The 19,142-nt window shown below is 50.5% G+C and overlaps 3 protein-coding genes across 3 annotated transcripts; all 3 read right to left on the bottom strand.

The window, feature by feature from the left end:
- Positions 1–1,427: 1,427 nt before the first annotated feature.
- On the bottom strand, positions 1,428–8,366 carry LOC137864463 (protocadherin beta-4-like). The gene has a single exon (XM_068698562.1). It carries the CDS (start codon positions 5,028–5,030, stop codon positions 2,595–2,597), a length of 2,436 nt encoding a protein of 811 aa, XP_068554663.1. The 5' UTR covers positions 5,031–8,366; the 3' UTR covers positions 1,428–2,594.
- Positions 1,428–12,376, bottom strand: LOC137864458 (protocadherin beta-15-like). Its single transcript, XM_068698556.1, has 2 exons — positions 8,363–12,376; positions 1,428–1,717 (listed from the first exon to the last, which is right to left on the bottom strand). The coding sequence occupies exon 1, from the start codon at positions 11,686–11,688 to the stop codon at positions 9,247–9,249; it is 2,442 nt and encodes an 813-aa protein (XP_068554657.1). The 5' UTR covers positions 11,689–12,376; the 3' UTR covers positions 1,428–1,717; positions 8,363–9,246.
- A 1,828-nt stretch (positions 12,377–14,204) lies between these two features.
- On the bottom strand, positions 14,205–18,976 carry LOC137864461 (protocadherin beta-4-like). Its single transcript, XM_068698560.1, has one exon. It carries the CDS (start codon positions 18,722–18,724, stop codon positions 16,283–16,285), a length of 2,442 nt encoding a protein of 813 aa, XP_068554661.1. The 5' UTR covers positions 18,725–18,976; the 3' UTR covers positions 14,205–16,282.
- Between the last annotated feature and the right edge of the window lie 166 nt (positions 18,977–19,142).

The following is a 19,142-nucleotide window of genomic DNA, read 5'->3' as shown; positions in this document are numbered from 1 at the left end:
TCTTTATGGCAAGGGTATGATGCTGGCACATGTTCAACTTGGTATCCACTGGGACCCCCAGAGCCTTTTCCACCAGCCTGCTTTTCTGGAACATGGCATTGTTCCTCCCCAAGTGAAGGACTTTGCACTTTTTCTTGTGGAACTCCATGAGGATCCTGTCAGCCCTTTTCTTCATCTTCTCCAGATCCTTTTGATGACAGCAACACCTTCTGCTGTAGCCAACACTTCTCCACCTCAGCACACTCCCGTTTTACAGTAGCTGACTTACAGGGGGTACACTCTGTCCCATTATTTATATTATTTATAAGGACATTCATCAACGAATAAGAGGAATACCCAAGTGGGAAGAAACCCATATGAATCATCGAGTCCAAGTCCTGGCTCCACACAGCACTACAACAAAAATTCAGACCATGTGACTAAGAGCACAAACGAAATGCACAGCCCAAATTTGCTCAAAATACCTTCTAGTCCTACATCCAAATCGTTTATAAAAACATTGAAGAGAACTGGCTCTAAAACAAAGCCTTGGGGTACCCCACTGGTGACCAGCTGCTGGCCTGATCCAACCCCATTTACCATAAACCTTCGAGCACAAACCATCAGATCATTATTAATGCATTCTATGATGTTTTTGTCTAGCTGTATGCTGGACATAGTGCCCAGTAGGGTCCTAAGGGGAACTGTGTAAAAAGCTTTACTGAAATCCAAAAAGATTACAGCAGCTGGTTTCGCTTCATCAACTACATGGGTGACATTATAATAAATAGAAATCAAATTTATTAAACAGAACCTACCCCTCATGAAGACATCTTGGATGGGACCAATGACTGTGTTGTCCCCCAGGTGTGATTTAATAACTCCCAGAATAATCTCCATAATTCTACCCTGCACTGCCATGACACTAACAGGCCTGTAGCTTCCAGGGTTTCTTTCTTGCCCTTCTTGAAAACTGGTACAACATTTGCCAGCTTCCAGTCAACTGGGGCCTCTCCAGATTCCCAAGAACACTGAAAATTTGTTGAGAGAATTCCCACAGTGATATCAGTCAGCTCTCTGAGCACCCTGAGATGAAACCCATCCAAATCCATGGACGTGTATGGATCCAGGTGGAGCAGCCAATCCCACACATGTTGAACAATGCAATCAGTGGTGAACAATATGGGATACCAATAGTTCCTGGCATCCAACAGGACTTTGTGCCACTGATCACCACTCTTCTGGGCCCAGCTGCTCGGCCGCTTCTTATGCTCAGTGCTCACAAGGCCCACAAGAGACCTGCCACGACATCCTAGATACCCACCCTTTTCCTTCAGGCACTAGCAGTCACATCTCCAGGTTGAGAACACATGCCACCAAACCAAAACCTCCATTAAGGAACCAATTAAAAATATATAGAATAAATAAAAAAGTACCCAGACAGACAGTGACCCAGGACAACAGCATCCTTTTTATTGCCAGAATGGCACTTGGGCATTCATTCCATTTCACTTTTACAGACAAGGGTATACAAGGTTAAAAATGGTACAGTGTATAATGCAGCACAACAGAACATAAGGGTGTTTATGTATCCAGTCCCAGAACACCTTCTTTCCAACGAGCAATTGTTATATGTTGGATGTCAGTCCTTCTTAAGGGGAATTCGTAAGACAATGTTAAAATACACAGCCAAAGGAGAAAGGGAAAAAAAGCAAGATGCAAGCATTCTAACAAAAACCTGGAAAACCAGACCATGATAGCACTTCCCTTTCATTGAGGAACCCCTTCAAGCAAAATGAAAACAATGACACAAAAAAAGACAATGACACAAAAAAGTCTATCTTCTGCCTTGTAGACAAACATCCTCTGAGGCAATGTATCAAGATGCCTTGAAATCCACCCAAACACAATGATCAGGGTCAAAGCTATGTATAATTAGTGTCTGTTGGAATCGTTAGTCGTGCTATAGTTTTGAGTCACTCCCAAGCACATGGACCACTGCAAAGGCTGGCTCGGCATGTATTTGCTGTGCCCTGCAGAAGATGAGATGGCACAACCCAGTAAAATACATGGTTCAAGACAACTGAGGTGGAAGACCACACAGTGCAAAACCACATGGTGCCAACATGCCTCACACAGAGAGATCCAGGACTCAGCAAAGAAGGAGAGAAGAGCTTGCACTGCAGTGATACACAGGGCTAACACCTTTTTCCCTGCAGACAAGGGAGGAGGGCTATACTGCACTGTAAACTGCCCAGACTCAACATTGTGTTTCAGCACAGAATAAGACAGGGTGATTGCCAAGATTTTTCCTAATGACAAGCATTTAGCCAGAGAGCCAGGATCAAACCTTGCTCATAAAGCACTTTGGGGAACTCAGTATCAGAGCTGAAACACATCATTGCATGAGCAGAAAGCCTTGGTTTTCTTACATTTTTTAATTCTGAACCATTTTGGAGGGGTGAAGAAAAACATATATCTTACTTAGTGTTAGAGGATCACTTGTGAAGAAAATTACAAAGGCAGTTTTAACCTCCAGGAAACAAGACCGAATACCTTTAGCCAGATCCCTTCCAGCTCCAACGCATGAAGCCTTTCACTGTGTGTACTCAGGCCTAGTTAAAGGGAAGGCCATTAAAGTGTCCAACAGATGGTGTACCAGAGATGTCCAGGGCTGCATCCCCCATGGAGTGCTGGATGGGCGGGAAATCCTCTGTGTCAGCAACACCCCTGCCTGTGCCAGAGTGCTGTGGTGGCAGGCTGGGGAGGATGGGCTTCAGAAACTTGAACTCACTGTTGCCCGACCCCGTGGTGAGGTTGACCTCGTAGCAATAGGCATGGGGCATGGTCCCAGCAGCAGCCCCATCAGCAAGACTGCTCTGCAAGTTGCCCATGCCATACAGCACGTGCCCTCCTTTAAGATCCTTTCTCTTGAGCAACTTGCAAGCAACAAAGGCTGCGACAGATGTGAGGAAGAGGAGGGAGACAAAGACCAGTGAAACGATTAAATAGATTGTCAGGGAGCTGTCTTCATCCTGCACAGCCAGCTCCTGCTGTGGCAGGTGTTCCTGTGAGAGGCCGTTTAGCAGGAGTACGTTCAGTGCTGCAGTGGCTGACAGAGGTGGCCGCCCATTGTCACGCACCAGCACCTCGAGCTTCTGCTTCACGGCATCCCTCTCTGTCACTGGCCTCCTCAGACGCACCTCCCCATTTTGGCTACCTACAGCAAACAGCCCAGGGTCTGTGGCCCTCAGCAGGTGGAAGGAAAGCCACGAGTTCTGACCAGAGTCCGCATCAACGGCCACCACTTTGGTGACCAGGTCCCCCACCTCAGCCGACGCTGGCACCAGCTCACTGGATGGCGGGCTGCTGTCCTGAGCAGGGTGCAACACCAGTGGGGCATTGTCGTTCTCGTCCACCACGAGGAGGCGGACGGTGACGTTGGTGCTGAGGGGAGGGGACCCCGCATCAGTGGCACTCACCAGCACCTCAAGCTGCCTCACCTGCTCATAGTCCAGTGGACGCAGCACAAACACATGTCCGTTCTCTGAGTTCATGGAGATGCAGGAGCAGGGGTCCCGCTCAGTGGGGTGCACAGGCCTCAGGGAATAGGTCACCTTGGCATTGGGTCCTGCATCTGAGTCCACTGCACTGACAGCCCCAACAAGCACTCCAGGTATATTGTTCTCTCGCACATACATGGTGTATGATGTCTGGTTGAAGACAGGGGCATTGTCATTGACATCGGAAATGTCCACAGTGAAGGTTTGGGTAGTGGTGAGAGGAGGAGAACCTGTGTCTGCCGCTGTGATGACCACAAGGTACTGAGATGTCTCCTCCCGATCCAACGTGGTCGCTGTCACTAACTCATAGTAATTCTTATAGGCTGGCCTCAGGGAGAAGGAGAGCTGGTCTTCAAGGGCACAGCTGATCTCCCCATTCACACCAGAATCCCGGTCTCTCACAGCAAATACAGCTACCACTGTCCCAGGCTCCGTGTTCTCGAAGAGGGGGCTGCTGAAGGAACTGACCACCACCTCCGGTGCATTATCATTCACATCCATCACCTCCACCACTGCATTGCACATGCCTGAGAGACCCCCACCATCAGTTGCCTGTACACTGAGCTCATATTTCTGTGTGGTCTCAAAATCCAGGGGCTTTGTGACACGAATTTCACCACTCATGGAATCAATTGTGAAGGGCAATTGGCTCTCACTGACTGCTTGGCTGAACGTATAGGTGATGTCACCATTCAGTCCCACGTCTGGATCGGTGGCTAAAACTCTGAGAACCACAGAGCCTGCTGGGGCACTTTCCAAAACCTGACCAACATAAACGTCCTGACTAAAGGTGGGAGCGTTGTCATTTACATCTAGAACTATGATGTGGATTTGGGCAGTCCCGCTCCTAGGTGGAGATCCACCATCTGTAGCAATGAGACTGAAAAGCAGCTCAGGCTGCTCCTCCCTGTCTAGAGGCTTTTCCAATACCAATTCTATAAACTTTTTTCTCGGATGCTTAAAGGAAACACTGAAGTACTCGTTCTCTGGAGCGATGGTGTAAGCCTGGAGGCTGTTGCTGCCAACGTCCAGGTCCTGAGCCGCCTCCACGGGGAAACGCGAACCAGGGTCTCCCCTTTCCGGGATCTGAAGAGTGACTCGTTCCCTGGGAAAGACCGGCGAGTGGTCGTTGACGTCCTCCACGGCCACCTCGACACGAAAGAACTGCAGCGGGTTTTCCAGCAGGAGCTCGAAGGCGAGCGTGCAGGTAAGCGAGCGGCCGCACATCTCCTCGCGATCGAGCCGCTCCGCCAGGACGAGGCGGCCGGTGGCGCGCTCTAAGCGAAAATGCTGCCGGCCGTCCGCGGAGGCAATGCGTGCCCGGCGAGCCGACAGCTGCGCCGGCGTCAGCCCCGCGTCCTCCGCCACGTTGGCCACCACGGAGCCGCTCTCCCCCTCCTCGGCTACGGAGTAGCGGATGGGCTCGCAGCGAACGCGCGGCACGCACAGCAAAGCACACAGACAAAGCACTTGCCTTGCAGACGCCATGGCGGGGCGGCGGACACCCTCCGTCTGCCGCAGTCCTCCGCGGGAAGCGGCGCCCGGCAGCAGCGCGGCGCCAAGGGCGGGCGCCCTCCCTCGCGGCCTCCCTCTCTCCCTCTCGCCGAGCTCGGCTGGCGGCCCGCAGCGCGGCACTCCGGGACCGGCAGCGGCTGCTGCGGAGGACGCCGCGGACGACCGCTCGCCGCCGCCTCCCGGCTGCGCTGCGCTGCGCTGCGCTGGGCTCGGCCGCCTCCCCGCTCGCAGCCGCTCGCCGCCGCCTTGGCCACGAGCACCACCCTGCGGCCTGCGGCGGGACTGCTCCGGGACGGGACGCGCTCCTGGCCGCCGACTCGCAGCCTTGCACAAACGCCGGCGTGCTCACACAGCTTGTCTGCAAACTATACCGCTACAAGGACTCTCCAGAGTAAAGCAGGCTTTTTGTGGCAGGAATCGCGCTCGGGTGTTCTTCCCATGTCACCTTTACAGGAAAGTGTGTCCTGCGTGGCCGTGATGCAGCGTATGAGTGCAGCGCAAAGCAGCGTGAGCTTTTCCAAATGTTCAGTGCCATACCACCACCGTTCCAAAAACATGTTCTGCCTGTGGTGACAGTCCTTCTTCAGGGGAATAGGTAACACAATGCTCCAACACAACTCATACAGGAAAAGAGAATGGGAATAAGGGGAATGAAAGCTTTCTAACACCATGGAACTAAACCCATGAATAATCATGTCAGACTTGCACTCTTGTCTCATGGAGAAGCTAGAGTAAGTGGGAAGGAAAGCAATGGGACAAAACTGGGAGACCAGGTTTTAACATTTCTTTGGGAAAGACTTGTCGTTCATTTACCTTAGAATCCAGGCATTACCATGAGAATGATCTTTGTCTGCCCAATCTCACCCTTGTGTAATATCCCAGAAAAGACAGGGTGGGGTCCACAGCGTTCCCTAACAAGGAGGACAAATTAATTAAGGAGCCAAAGAACAAAGTACTTAACGAGCCAATTTAAAGAGCCAAACCCTACTAATGAGGTGATTCAGAAAAGATATTGTCCGAGATGAAACAAATTGCCTGAAGGAAAGAAACTTTACTTTCTTGATTTTATCTCTTATTTTTCCTTTGAGGGATGAATAAAAACATACATCTGATTTCCTCTTAGAGGGTCATTTGCGAAGCCAATTACAACAAGCAGGATAAAGAATTTAAGGAGCCAAAGAATTTAACAAGACAAAGAACTTAACGAGACAGTCTGAAGCGCCGATTTCTACTCACTTCAGAAGAGATTTCGACTGAGGTGAAACATATTTCCCGAATGATGCAGTCTTTGGTTTCTTACATTCAATATATCTGCTTATTTATTTATTTTGGAAGTGTAGAGGAAAACATATATCTGACTCAATTTTAGGGGGTTATTTGCAAGGCCAGTGTCAAGTGCAGGTTTAGTCTCCAGGAAACAAGGGTTAAGGGTTGTGAGCTAGATCCCTTCCAGCTCTGAAACACTAGACAGGGTCTGGCTTCACCAGTGGTGAACAGAGTGGAAGTATGGCTTCCCTTGAGTTGCCCGAGATACTCCCTTGATCTGTTCAAGGGACTCTGCTGATTCAACCATCATTAGGCTGCTTTATTGCAAGGGCATGCTGCTGGCACATGTTCAACTTGGTATCCACTGGGACCCAGAGAGCCTTTTCCACCAGCCTACTTTCCTGGAACATGGCATTGTTCCTCCCCCAGTGAAGGACTTTGCACTTTTCCTTGTGTAACTCCATGAGGATCCTGTCAGCCCATTTCTCCAGGTTCTCCAGATCCTTTTGATGACAGCAACACTCTCTGCAGTAGCCGACGCTTCTCCACCTCACCCCCATTCCCGTTCTACAGCACCTGTTGACTTGCAGAGGGCACACTCTGTCCCATCATTGAGATTATTTATAAGGATATTCAACACAGAATAAAAAGAATATCCCAAGCTGGAAGAAACCTGTAAAGATCATCTAGTGACCCTCCTGGCTCTTCATAGGTCTAAAAATAATTCCGACCATGTGACTAAGAGGACAAACCAAATGCACAGCCCAAATTTGCTCAAAATACCTTCTAGTCCTACATCCAAATCGTTTCTAAAAACATTGAAGAGAACTGGCACTAAAACGAAGCCTTGGGGGACCCCACTGGTGACTGGCTGCTATCCTGGTGCAGCCCCATTTACCGTAAACCTTTGAGCAATACCCATCAGATAATTATTCACGCATTGTATGATGTTTTTGTCTAGCTGCATGCTGGGTATATTGCTCAGTAGGATCCTAAGGGAAACTGTGTCAAAAGCTTTACTGAAATCCAAAAAGATTACAGCAGCTGGTTTCCCTTCATCGACTAGATGGGTGATCTCATAATAAAAGGAAATAAAATTTGTTAAACAGAACCTACTCCTCATGAAGCCATCTTGGCTGGGACCAATGATTGTGTTGTCCACCAGGTGTGATTCAATAGTTCCCAGAATAATCTCCATAATTCTACCCTGCACTGCCATGACACTAACAGGCCTCTAGTTTCCAGGGCCTTCTTTCTTGCCCTTCTTGAAAACTGGTACAACATTTGCCAGCTTCCAGTCAACTGGGGCCTCTCCAGATTCCCAGGAATACTGAAAAAAAATTGAGAGAATTCCCATGATGATGTCAGTCAGCTCTCTGAGCACCCTGAGATGAAACCCATCCAAATCCATGGACGTGTATGGATCCAGGTGGAGCAGCAAATCCCACACATGTTGAACAATGCAATCAGTGGTGATCAATACAGTATACCAATAGTTCCTGGTATCCAACAGGACTTTGTGCCACTGATCATCTCCCTTCTGGGCCCAGGTGCTCGGCCACTTCTTATGCTCAGTGCTCACAAGGCCCACAAGAGACCTGCCACGACATCCTAGATACCCACCCTTTCCCTTTAGGCACTAGCAGTCACATCTCCAGGTTGAGGACACATACCACCAAACCAAAACCTCCATTAAGGAACCAATTAAAAATATATATAATAAATAAAAAAGCACCAAGACAGACAGTGACCCAGGACAACAGCATCCTTTTTATTGCCAGAATAGCACTTGGGCATTCATTCCATTTCACTTTTACAGACAAGGGTATACCAGCATAAAAATGGTACAGTGTATAATGCAGCACAACAGAACATAAGGGTGTTTATGTATCTAGTCCCATATCACGATCTTTCCAACTACCCATCGTTATAGGTTGAGTATCAGCCCTTCTTAAGGGGAATTCATAAGACAATATTAAAATACACAGCCAAAGGAGAAAGGGAATAAAAAAGGAAGATGCAAGCATTCTTACAAAAACCTGGAAAACCAGACCATGATAGCACTTCCCTTTCATTGAGGAACCCCTTCAAGCAAGAATGAAAACAATGACACAAGAAAAGGTTACTCCATTTTAAAGCCTATCTTTCTTCTGCCTTGTAGACAAATGTCCTCTGAGGCAATGTATCAAGATGCCTTGCCATCCACCCAAACACAATGATCAGGGTCAAAGCTATGTATAAGTAGTGTCTATGTTGGAATCATTAGTCCTCCTATACTTCTGAGTCACTCCCAAGAACATGGACCACTGCAAAGTTTGGGTCGGCACATTTTTGCTGTACTCTGGAGAAGATGAGATGGTGCAACCCAGTAAAATACATGGTTCATGCCAACCGAGGTGGAAGACCACACAGTGCAAAACCACACGGTGCTGACATGACTCTGTATACAGAGAGATCCAGGATTCAGCAAAGAAAGAGAGTAGCACTTGCACTGCAGTGATACACAGGGCTAACACCTTTCTTCCCGGCAAACAAGATGAGGGCTATACTGCACTGTCAACAGCCCAGACTCACCATTGTGTTTCATCACACAGACTAAGACAGGGTGATTGTCAAGCTTTCTCCTAATGACAAGCATTTAGGCAGAGAGACTGAATCACACATTCCTCACAAAGCACCAATACCAGACCTGGAATATATCATTGCCTGAGAACAAAGGCCTTACTTCTCTTATATATATACATATAATTTCTAAACTTTTAATGGGGGGTGAAGAAAAACATACATCTGACTTGGTATTAGAGGGTCTTTTGTGAAGCCAATTACAAATGTAGATTTAATCTCCAGGAAACAAGACTGAATACCTTTAGCCAGATCACTTCAGGCTCCAACGCATGAAGCCTTTCACTGCGTGGACTCAGACCTAGTTAAAGGGAAGGCCATTAAAGTGTCCAACAGATGGTGTACCAGAGATGTCCAGGGCTGCATCCCCCATGGAGTTAGGGATGGGCAGGAAATCCTCAGTGTCACCAACACCCCTGCCTGTGCCAGAGTGCTGTGGTGGCACGCTGGGGAGGATGGGCTTCAGGAACTTGAACTCGCTGTTGCCCGACCCTGTGGTAAGGTTGATCTCATAGCAATAGGCGTGGGGCAGGGTCCCAGTGGCAGCCCCAGCAGCAAGACTGCTCTGCAAGTTGCCCGTGCCATACAGCATGTGTCCTCCTTTCAGCTCCTTTCTCTTGCACACCTTGCAAGCAACAAAGGCAGCGACAGATGTGAGGAAGAGGAGGGAGACAAAGACCAGTGAAACGATTAAATAGATTGTCAGCGAGCTGTCTTCATCCTGCACAGCCAGCTCCTGCTGTGGCAGGTGTTCCTGTGAGAGGCTGTTGAGTAGGAGTACGCTCAGTGCTGCAGTGGCTGACAGAGGTGGCCGCCCATTGTCACGCACCAGCACCTCGAGCTTCTGCTTCACGGCATCCCTCTCTGTCACTGGCCTCCTCAGACGCACCTCCCCATTTTGGCTACCCACAGCAAACAGCCCGGGGTCTGTGGCCCTCAGCAGGTGGAAGGAAAGCCACGAGTTCTGACCAGAGTCCGCATCAACGGCCACCACTTTGGTGACCAGGTCCCCCACCTCAGCCGACGCTGGCACCAGCTCACTGGATGGCGGGCTGCTGTCCTGAGCAGGGTGCAACACCAGTGGGGCATTGTCGTTCTCGTCCACCACGAGGAGGCAGACGGTGACGTTGGTGCTGAGGGGAGGAGACCCCGCATCAGTGGCACTCACCAGCACCTCAAGCTGCCTCACCTGCTCATAGTCCAGTGGACGCAGCACAAACACATGTCCGTTCTCTGAGTTCACGGAAATGCAGGAGCAGGGGTCCCGCTCAGTGGGGTGCACAGGCCTCAGGGAATAGGTCACCTTGGCATTGGGTCCTGCATCTGAGTCCGCTGCACTTACAGCCCCAACAAGCACTCCAGGGATATTGTTCTCTCGCACATACATGGTGTATGATGTCTGGTTGAAGACAGGGGCATTGTCATTGACATCAGAGATGTCCACAGTGAAGGTCTGGGTAGTGGTGAGAGGTGGAGAACCTGTGTCTGCCGCTGTGATGACCACAAGGTACTGAGCTGTCTCCTCCCGATCGAATGTGCTTACAGTCACCAGCTCATAGTAATTCTTATAGGCTGGTCTCAGGGAGAAGGAGAGCTGGTCTTCAAGGGCACAGCTGATCTCCCCATTCACACCAGAATCCCGGTCCCTCACAGCAAATACAGCTACCACTGTCCCAGGCTCTGTGTTCTCGGGGAGGGGGCTGCTGAAGGAACTCACCACCACCTCTGGTACATTGTCGTTCACATCCACCACCTCCACCAACACCTTGCAGAGTGCCGAGAGGTCTCCACCATCAATTGCCCGCACACTGAGCTCATATTTCTGTGTGGTCTCAAAATCCAGGGGCTTTGTGACACGAATTTCACCACTCATGGAATCAATTGTGAAGGGCAATTGGCTCTCACTGACTGCTTGGCTGAACCTATAGGAGATGTCACCATTCAGTCCCACGTCTGGATCTGTGGCTACGACTCTGAGAACCACGGAGCCTGCTGGGGCATTTTCCAAAACCTGACCAACATACACGTCCTGAGTAAAGGTGGGAGCGTTGTCATTTACATCCAGAACTATGATGTGGATTTGGGCAGTCCCACTCCTAGGTGGAGATCCACCATCTGTAGCAATGAGACTGAAAAGCACCTCTGGTTGCTCCTCTCTGTCGAGAGACTTTTCCAATACCAGTTCAACATGCATGTCAACCTCACTCCGTTTCCGAATAGAAACACTGAAGTACTCGTTCTCGGGAGCGATGGTGTAAGCCTGGATGCTGTTGCTGCCAACATCCAGGTCCTGTGCTGCCTCCACGGGGAAACGTGAGCCAGGGTCTCCCCTTTCCAGAATCTGAAAAGTGATTCGTTCCTCGGGAAAGACCGGCGAGTGGTCGTTGACGTCCTCCACGGCCACCTCGACACGAAAGAACTGCAGCGGGTTTTCCAGCAGGAGCTCGAAGGCGAGCGTGCAGGTAAGCGAGCGGCCGCACATCTCCTCGCGATCGAGCCGCTCCGCCAGGACGAGGCGGCCGGTGGCGCGCTCTAAGCGAAAATGCTGCCGGCCGTCCGCGGAGGCAATGCGTGCCCGGCGAGCCGACAGCTGCGCCGGCGTCAGCCCCGCGTCCTCCGCCACGTTGGCCACCACGGAGCCGCTCTCCCCCTCCTCGGCTACGGAGTAGCGGATGGGCTCGCAGCGAACGCGCGGCACGCACAGCAAAGCACACAGACAAAGCACTTGCCTTGCAGACGCCATGGCGGGGCGGCGGACACCCTCCGTCTGCCGCAGTCCTCCGCGGGAAGCGGCGCCCGGCAGCAGCGCGGCGCCAAGGGCGGGCGCCCTCCCTCGCGGCCTCCCTCTCTCCCTCTCGCCGAGCTCGGCTGGCGGCCCGCAGCGCGGCACTCCGGGACCGGCAGCGGCTGCTGCGGAGGACGCCGCGGACGACCGCTCGCCGCCGCCTCCCGGCTGCGCTGCGCTGCGCTGCGCTGGGCTCGGCCGCCTCCCCGCTCGCAGCCGCTCGCCGCCGCCTTGGCCACGAGCACCACCCTGCGGCCTGCGGCGGGACTGCTCCGGGACGGGACGCGCTCCTGGCCGCCGACTCGCAGCCTTGCACAAACGCCAGCGTGCTCACACAGCTTGCCTGCAAACTATACGGTTACAAGGACTCTCCAGACTGCAGCAAGCTTTTTGTGGCTGGAATAGCGCCCGGGTGTTCTTCCCATGTCACCTTTACAGGAAAGCGTGTCCTGCGTGGCCGTGATGCAGCGTATGACTGCAGAGCAAAGCAGCGTGAGCTTTTCCAAATGTTCAGTGCCATACCACCACCGTTCCAAAACCATGTTCTGCCTGTCGTGACAGTCCTTCTTCAGGGGAATGGGTAACACCATGCTCCCACACAACTCATACAGGAAATGAGAAATGGAAAACGTAGAATGAGAGCTTTCTAACACCATGGAACTAAACCCACGAATAATTATGTCAGACTGAACTCTTGTCTCATGGAGAAGCTATAGCAAGTGGGAAGGAAAGTGATGGGATAAAACCGGAAGACCATTTTTTTAAATTTGTCTAGGTATAGAGTCGTCGTTCATTTACCGTGGAATCCTGGAAGCAGAAGTGCACAGTGCTTTATAGCTATCATCGATCTTATCATGCAGAGTGCTTCTAGAACTTTCAGGCAATCTCCAGGAGACAACCAACCCTCCTTTTCTAAACCACGGGGATATCTGGCTGTGCACGTATTTTCTGTCTTCTGGAGATGATAGTACTCAGTCTAAGCACCTCTCTTGCTGGCCCAGCTTGAGGAGCACACATCACAAATACACACAGGGCCGATGCATCTCAGAAACAGAGATCCAGGAACCAGCTAAGAAAGAAAGATGCACTTGTGCTGCACTGAAGCACAGGACTCACACCACCCTTTCCCTGCTGACATGGGGACATGGCTAAAGTGCATTACATGACTGAGTTGCTTTGCTTTTAAGGAAGGATGGCCAAGTGGCATTGGCGTGAGAATGATCTTTGTCTGCCCAATCTCACCCTTGTGTTACATCCCAGAAAAAGACAGGGTCGGGTCCACAGTGCTCCCTAACAAGAAGGCAATGAATTTGAGGAGTTAAAGAATTTAACGAGACAAATAATTTTACGAGCCAGTTTAATGAGACAAACCCTACTTATGAAGCACTTCAGAAAAGATATTGTCTGAGATGAAAGAAATTGCCTTAAAGAAATAAACTTTACTTTTATAATGTTATTTTATCTGGTTTATTTTATTTTTCCTTTGAGGGGTGAAGAAAAACATACATCCGACATCCTATTGGAGGGTAATTTGCAAAGCCAATCACAACAAGCAGGACAAAGAATTTAAGGACCCAAAGCATTTAACGAGACAACTTAATGAGCCAGTTTGAAGAGCCAATTTCTACTCACTTTAGAAGATCAGTTGACTAAAGTGAAACATATCATTGCCTGAATGATGGAGACTTTCATTTCTTTCATTCAATTTATTTCCTTGTTTTTTTTTTTATTTTTGAGGTGTAGAGGAAAACATATATGTGACTTATTTTTAGAGGGTTATTTGCAAGGCCAATTTCATGTGCAGGTTTAGTCTCCAGGAGACAAGGGTAAGAATTGTGAGCTAGATCCCTTCCAGCTCTAAAACACTAGACAGGGTCTGGCCTCACCAGTGGTGAACAGAAGGGAAATACGGCTTTCCTTGGACTGCTTGTGATATTCCCTTGACCAGTTCAAGAGACTCTGCTGATTCAACCATCATTAGGCTGCTTTATGGCAAGGGCATGCTGCTGGCACATGTTCAACTTGGTATGCACTGGGAACCCCAGAGCCTTTTCCACCAGCCTGCTTTTCTGGAACATGGCATTGTTCCTCCCCAAGTGAAGGACTTTGCACTTTTTCTTGTGGAACTCCATGAGGATCCTGTCAGCCCATTTCTCCAGGTTCTCCAGATCCTTTTGATGACAGCAAGACACTATTTTGTAGCCAACACTTCTCTACCTCAACCCCACTCTGGGTTTACTGCACCTGCTGACTTACAGGTGGTACACTCTGTCCCGTAATTGAGATTATTTATAAGGACATTCATCACAGAAACATAGAATATCCCAAGCTGGAAGAAACCGATACAGATCATCGAGTCCAACTCCTGGCTCCACACAGCTCTACAACAAAAATTCAGACCACGTGACTAAGAGCACAAAACAAATGCACAGCCCAAATTTGCTCAAAATACCTACATCCAAATCGTTTCTAAAAACATTGAAGAGAACTGGCTCTAATACGAAGCTTTGGGGGACCCCACTGGTGACTGTCCACTGCGCTGGTTTAACCCCGTTTACCATAAAACTTTAAGCAATACACATCAGATAATTATTCACCCATCGTATGATGTTTTTCTCTAGCTGTATGCTGGACATTGTGCCCAGTAGGATCGTAAGGGAAACTGTGTCAAAAACTTTACTGAAATCCAAAAAGATTACAGCAGCTGGTTTCCCTTCATCGACGGGATAGGAAATCAAATTTGTTAAACAGAACCTACCCCTCATGAAGACATCTTGGCTGGGACCAATAACTACTTTTTCCCCCAGAAGCGATTCAATAACTCCCAGGATTATCTCCGTAATTTTACCAAGCACTGCCGTGAGACTAACAGGCCTGTAGTTTCCAGGGTCTTCTTTCTTGCCCTTCTTGAAAACTGGTACAACATTTGCAAGCTTCCAGTCAACTGGGGCCTCTCCTGATTCCCAAGAACACTGAAAAATAATTGAGAGAATTCCCACAATGATGTCAGTCAGCTCTCTGAGCACCCTGAGATGAAACCCATCCAAATCCATGGATGTGTATGGATCTAAGTGAAGTAGCAAATCCCATACACGTTAAACAATGCAATCTGTATTGATCCATGGGGTACACCAAGATTTCCTGGCATCCAACAGGACTTTATGCCATTGATCACCACTCTTCTGGGCCCAGCTGATCAGCCACAAATGCTCAGGACTCACAAGACCCACAAGAGACCTTCTAGCAAATCCTTGCTACCCACTCTTTTCCTTCAGGCACTAGCAGTCACATCTCCAGGTTGAGGACACATTCTCCCAGAACAATACCTCAATAAAGGAAACAATTAAAAATATATATAGTAAATAAAAAAGTACCCAGACAGACAGTGACCCAGGACAACAGCATCCTTGTTATTGCCAGAATGGCACTTGGGAATTCATTCCATTTCACTTTTACAGACAAGGGTATACCAGCTTAAAAATTATACAGTATACAACGCAGCACAACAGAACATGAGGGTGTTTATGTTTCCAGTCCCATATCACGATCTTTCCAACAACACATTGTTATAGTTTGGGTGTCAGTCCTTCTTAAGGGGAATTCATAAGACAATGCTTAAATACACAGACAAAGGAGAAAGGGAAAAAAAAGAAGATGCAAGCATTCTAACAAAAACCTGGAAAAACAGACCATGATAGCACTTCCCTTTCATTGAGGAACACCTTCAAGCAACAATGAAAACAATGACAGAAAAAAAAGGTTACTCCGTTTTAAAGTATATCTTTCTTCTGCCTTGTAGACAAATGTCCTCTGAGGCAATGTATCAAGATGCCTTGCCATCCACCCAAACACAATGATCAAGGTCAAACCTATGTATAATTAGTGTCTGTTGGAATCGTTAGTTGTGCTATAGCTCTGAGTCACTCCCAAGAACATGGACCACTGCAAAGTCTGGCTCTGCATGTATTTGCTGTGCCCTGGAGAAGAAGAGATGGCAGAACGCAGTAAAATACATGGTTCATGCCAACTGAGGTGGAAGACCACACACTGCAAAACCACATGGTGCCAACATGCCTCACACAGAGAGATCCAGGACTCAGCAAAGAAAGAGAGAAGAGCTTGCACTGCAGTGATACACAGGGCTAACACCTTTCTTCCCTGCAAACAAGAGACGAGGGCTATACTGCACTGTCAAATGCCCAGCCTCAACATTGTGTTTCAGCACAGAATAAGACAGGGTGATTGTCTAGGTATTTCCTAATGACAAACATATATCCAGAAAGCCAGGATAAACTAATGAAGCAACTTGGAGAACTCAGTATCAGAGCTGAAACACATCATTGCATGAGCAGAAAGCCTTGGTTCTCTTACATTTTTTATTCCTAATCTTTTGGAGGGGTCAAGAAAAAGATATATCTTACTTAGTGTTAGAGAGTAACTTGTGAAGAAAAATACAAATGCAGTTTTAATCTCCAGAAAGCAAGACTGAATATCTTTAGCCAGATCCCTTCCAGCTCCAACGCATTAAGCTTTCCACTGTGTAGACTCAGGCCTAGTTAAAGGGAAGGCCATTAAAGTGTCCAACAGATGGTGTACCAGAGATGTCCAGGGCTGCATCCCCCATGGAGTTCTGTACGGGTGGGAAATCCTCTGTGTCAGCAACACCCCTGCCTGTGCCAGAGTGCTGTGGTGGCAGGCTGGGGAGGATGGGCTTCAGGAACTTGAACTCGCTGTTGCCCGACCCCGTGGTAAGGTTGATCTCGTAGCAATAGGCATGGGGTAGGGTCCCAGCAGCAGCCCCATCAGCCAGACTGCTCTGCAAGTTGCCCGTGCCATACAGCATGTGCCCTCCTTTAAGATCCTTTCTCTTGCACACCTTGCAAGCAACAAAGGCGGCGACAGATGTGAGGAAGAGGAAGGAGACAAAGACCAGTGAAACGATTAAATAGATTGTCAGGGAGCTGTCTTCATCCTGCACAGCCAGCTCCTGCTGTGGCAGGTGTTCCTGTGAGAGGCCATTAAGGAGGAGTACGTTCAGTGCTGCAGTGGCCGACAGAGGTGGCCTCCCATTGTCACGCACCAGCACCTCAAGGTTCTGCTTCACAGCATCCCTCTCTGTCACTGGCCTCCTCAGACGCACCTCCCCATTTTGGCTACCCACAGTAAACAGCCCAGGGTCTGTGGCCCTCAGCAGGTGGAAGGAAAGCCACGAGTTCTGACCAGAGTCCGCATCAACAGCCACCACTTTGGTGACCAGGTCCCCCACCTCAGCCGACGCTGGCACCAGCTCACTGGATGGCGGGCTGCTGTCCTGAGCAGGGTGCAACACCAGTGGGGCATTGTCGTTCTCGTCCACCACAAGAAGGCGGACGGTGACATTGGTGCTGAGGGGAGGGGACCCCGCATCAGTGGCACTCACCAGCACCTCAAGCTGCCTCACCTGCTCATAGTCCAGTGGACGCAGCACAAACACATGTCCGTTCTCTGAGTTCACGGAGATGCAGGAGCAGGGGTCCCGCTCAGTGGGGTGCACAGGCCTCATGGAATAGGTCACCTTGGCATTGGGTCCTGCATCTGAGTCCACTGCACTGACAGCCCCAACAAGCACTCCAGGGATATTGTTCTCTCGCACATACATGGTGTACGATGTCTGGTTGAAGACAGGGGCATTGTCATTGACATCAGAGATGTCCACCGTAACGGTCTGGGTAGTGGTGAGAGGAGGAGATCCTGCGTCTGCTGCTGTGATGACCACAAGGTACTGAGATGTCTCCTCCCGATCCAACGTGCTCATGGTCACCAGCTCGTAATAATTCTTATAGGCTGGCCTCAGGGAGAAGGAGAGCTGGTCTTCAAGGGCACAGCTGATCTCCCCATTCACACCAGAATCCCGGTCCCTCACTGCAAATACAGCTACCACTGTCCCAGGCTCCATGTTCTCGGGGAGGGGGCTGCTGAAGGAACTCACCACCACCTCTGGTGCATTGTCGTTCACATCCACCACCTCCACCAACACCTTGCAGAGTGCCGAGAGGCCCCCACCATCTGTTGCTCTCACACTGAGCTCATGTTTCTGTGTGGCCTCAAAGTCCAGGGCTTTTGCTACTCTAATTTCACCAGTCATACTGTCAATTGTGAATGTGGACTGGCTGTCCTCAAGAACATTACTGAACCTATAGGAGATGTCACCATTCAGTCCCATGTCTGGATCTGTTGCAACAACGCTGATAATTACAGAACCTATTGCGGCATTTTCCAAAACACGTCCAATGTAATACTTCTGTGTGAATGTAGGAGCGTTGTCATTTACGTCCAGAACTACGATGTGGATTTGGGTGGTCCCGCTCCTAGGTGGAGAGCCACCGTCTGTAGCAATGAGACTGAAAAGCAGCTCTGGCTGCTCCTCTCTGTCTAGTGTTTGATCTAACACCAAGTCGACAAACTTGTCATCGTCACTGTGAGTCCCGAAAGAGACACTAAAATATCCATTCTCGGGAGCAATAGTGTAAGCCTGGATACTGTTGCTGCCAACGTCCAGGTCCTGAGCCGCCTCCACGGGGAAACGCGAACCAGGGTCTCCCCTTTCCGGGATCTGAAAAGTGACTCGTTCCTCGGGAAAGACCGGCGAGTGGTCGTTGACGTCCTCCACGGCCACCTCGACACGAAAGAACTGCAGCGGGTTTTCCAGCAGGAGCTCGAAGGCGAGCGTGCAGGTAAGCGAGCGGCCGCACATCTCCTCGCGATCGAGCCGCTCCGCCAGGACGAGGCGGCCGGTGGCGCGCTCTAAGCGAAAATGCTGCCGGCCGTCCGCGGAGGCAATGCGTGCCCGGCGAGCCGACAGCTGCGCCGGCGTCAGCCCCGCGTCCTCCGCCACGTTGGCCACCACGGAGCCGCTCTCCCCCTCCTCGGCTACGGAGTAGCGGATGGGCTCGCAGCGAACGCGCGGCACGCACAGCAAAGCACACAGACAAAGCACTTGCCTTGCAGACGCCATGGCGGGGCGGCGGACACCCTCCGTCTGCCGCAGTCCTCCGCGGGAAGCGGCGCCCGGCAGCAGCGCGGCGCCAAGGGCGGGCGCCCTCCCTCGCGGCCTCCCTCTCTCCCTCTCGCCGAGCTCGGCTGGCGGCCCGCAGCGCGGCACTCCGGGACCGGCAGCGGCTGCTGCGGAGGACGCCGCGGACGACCGCTCGCCGCCGCCTCCCGGCTGCGCTGCGCTGCGCTGCGCTGGGCTCGGCCGCCTCCCCGCTAACAGCCGCTCGCCGCCGCCTTGGCCACGAGCACCACCCTGCGGCCTGCGGCGGGACTGCTCCGGGACGGGACGCGCTCCTGGCCGCCGACTCGCAGCTTTTCACAAAAGTCCGGCAGTTTCTTGCCGGTCAAACTGAATCCAGGCAAACTGAAGTTCAGACTGC

The sequence above is a fragment of the Anas acuta genome, chromosome 14 (assembly GCF_963932015.1).
Source record: "Anas acuta chromosome 14, bAnaAcu1.1, whole genome shotgun sequence".
In the NCBI taxonomy this organism is placed as follows: Eukaryota; Metazoa; Chordata; class Aves; order Anseriformes; family Anatidae; genus Anas; species Anas acuta.
Note: the sequence above shows the minus strand (reverse complement) of the source record. Positions and strands in the feature narration are given on the sequence as shown.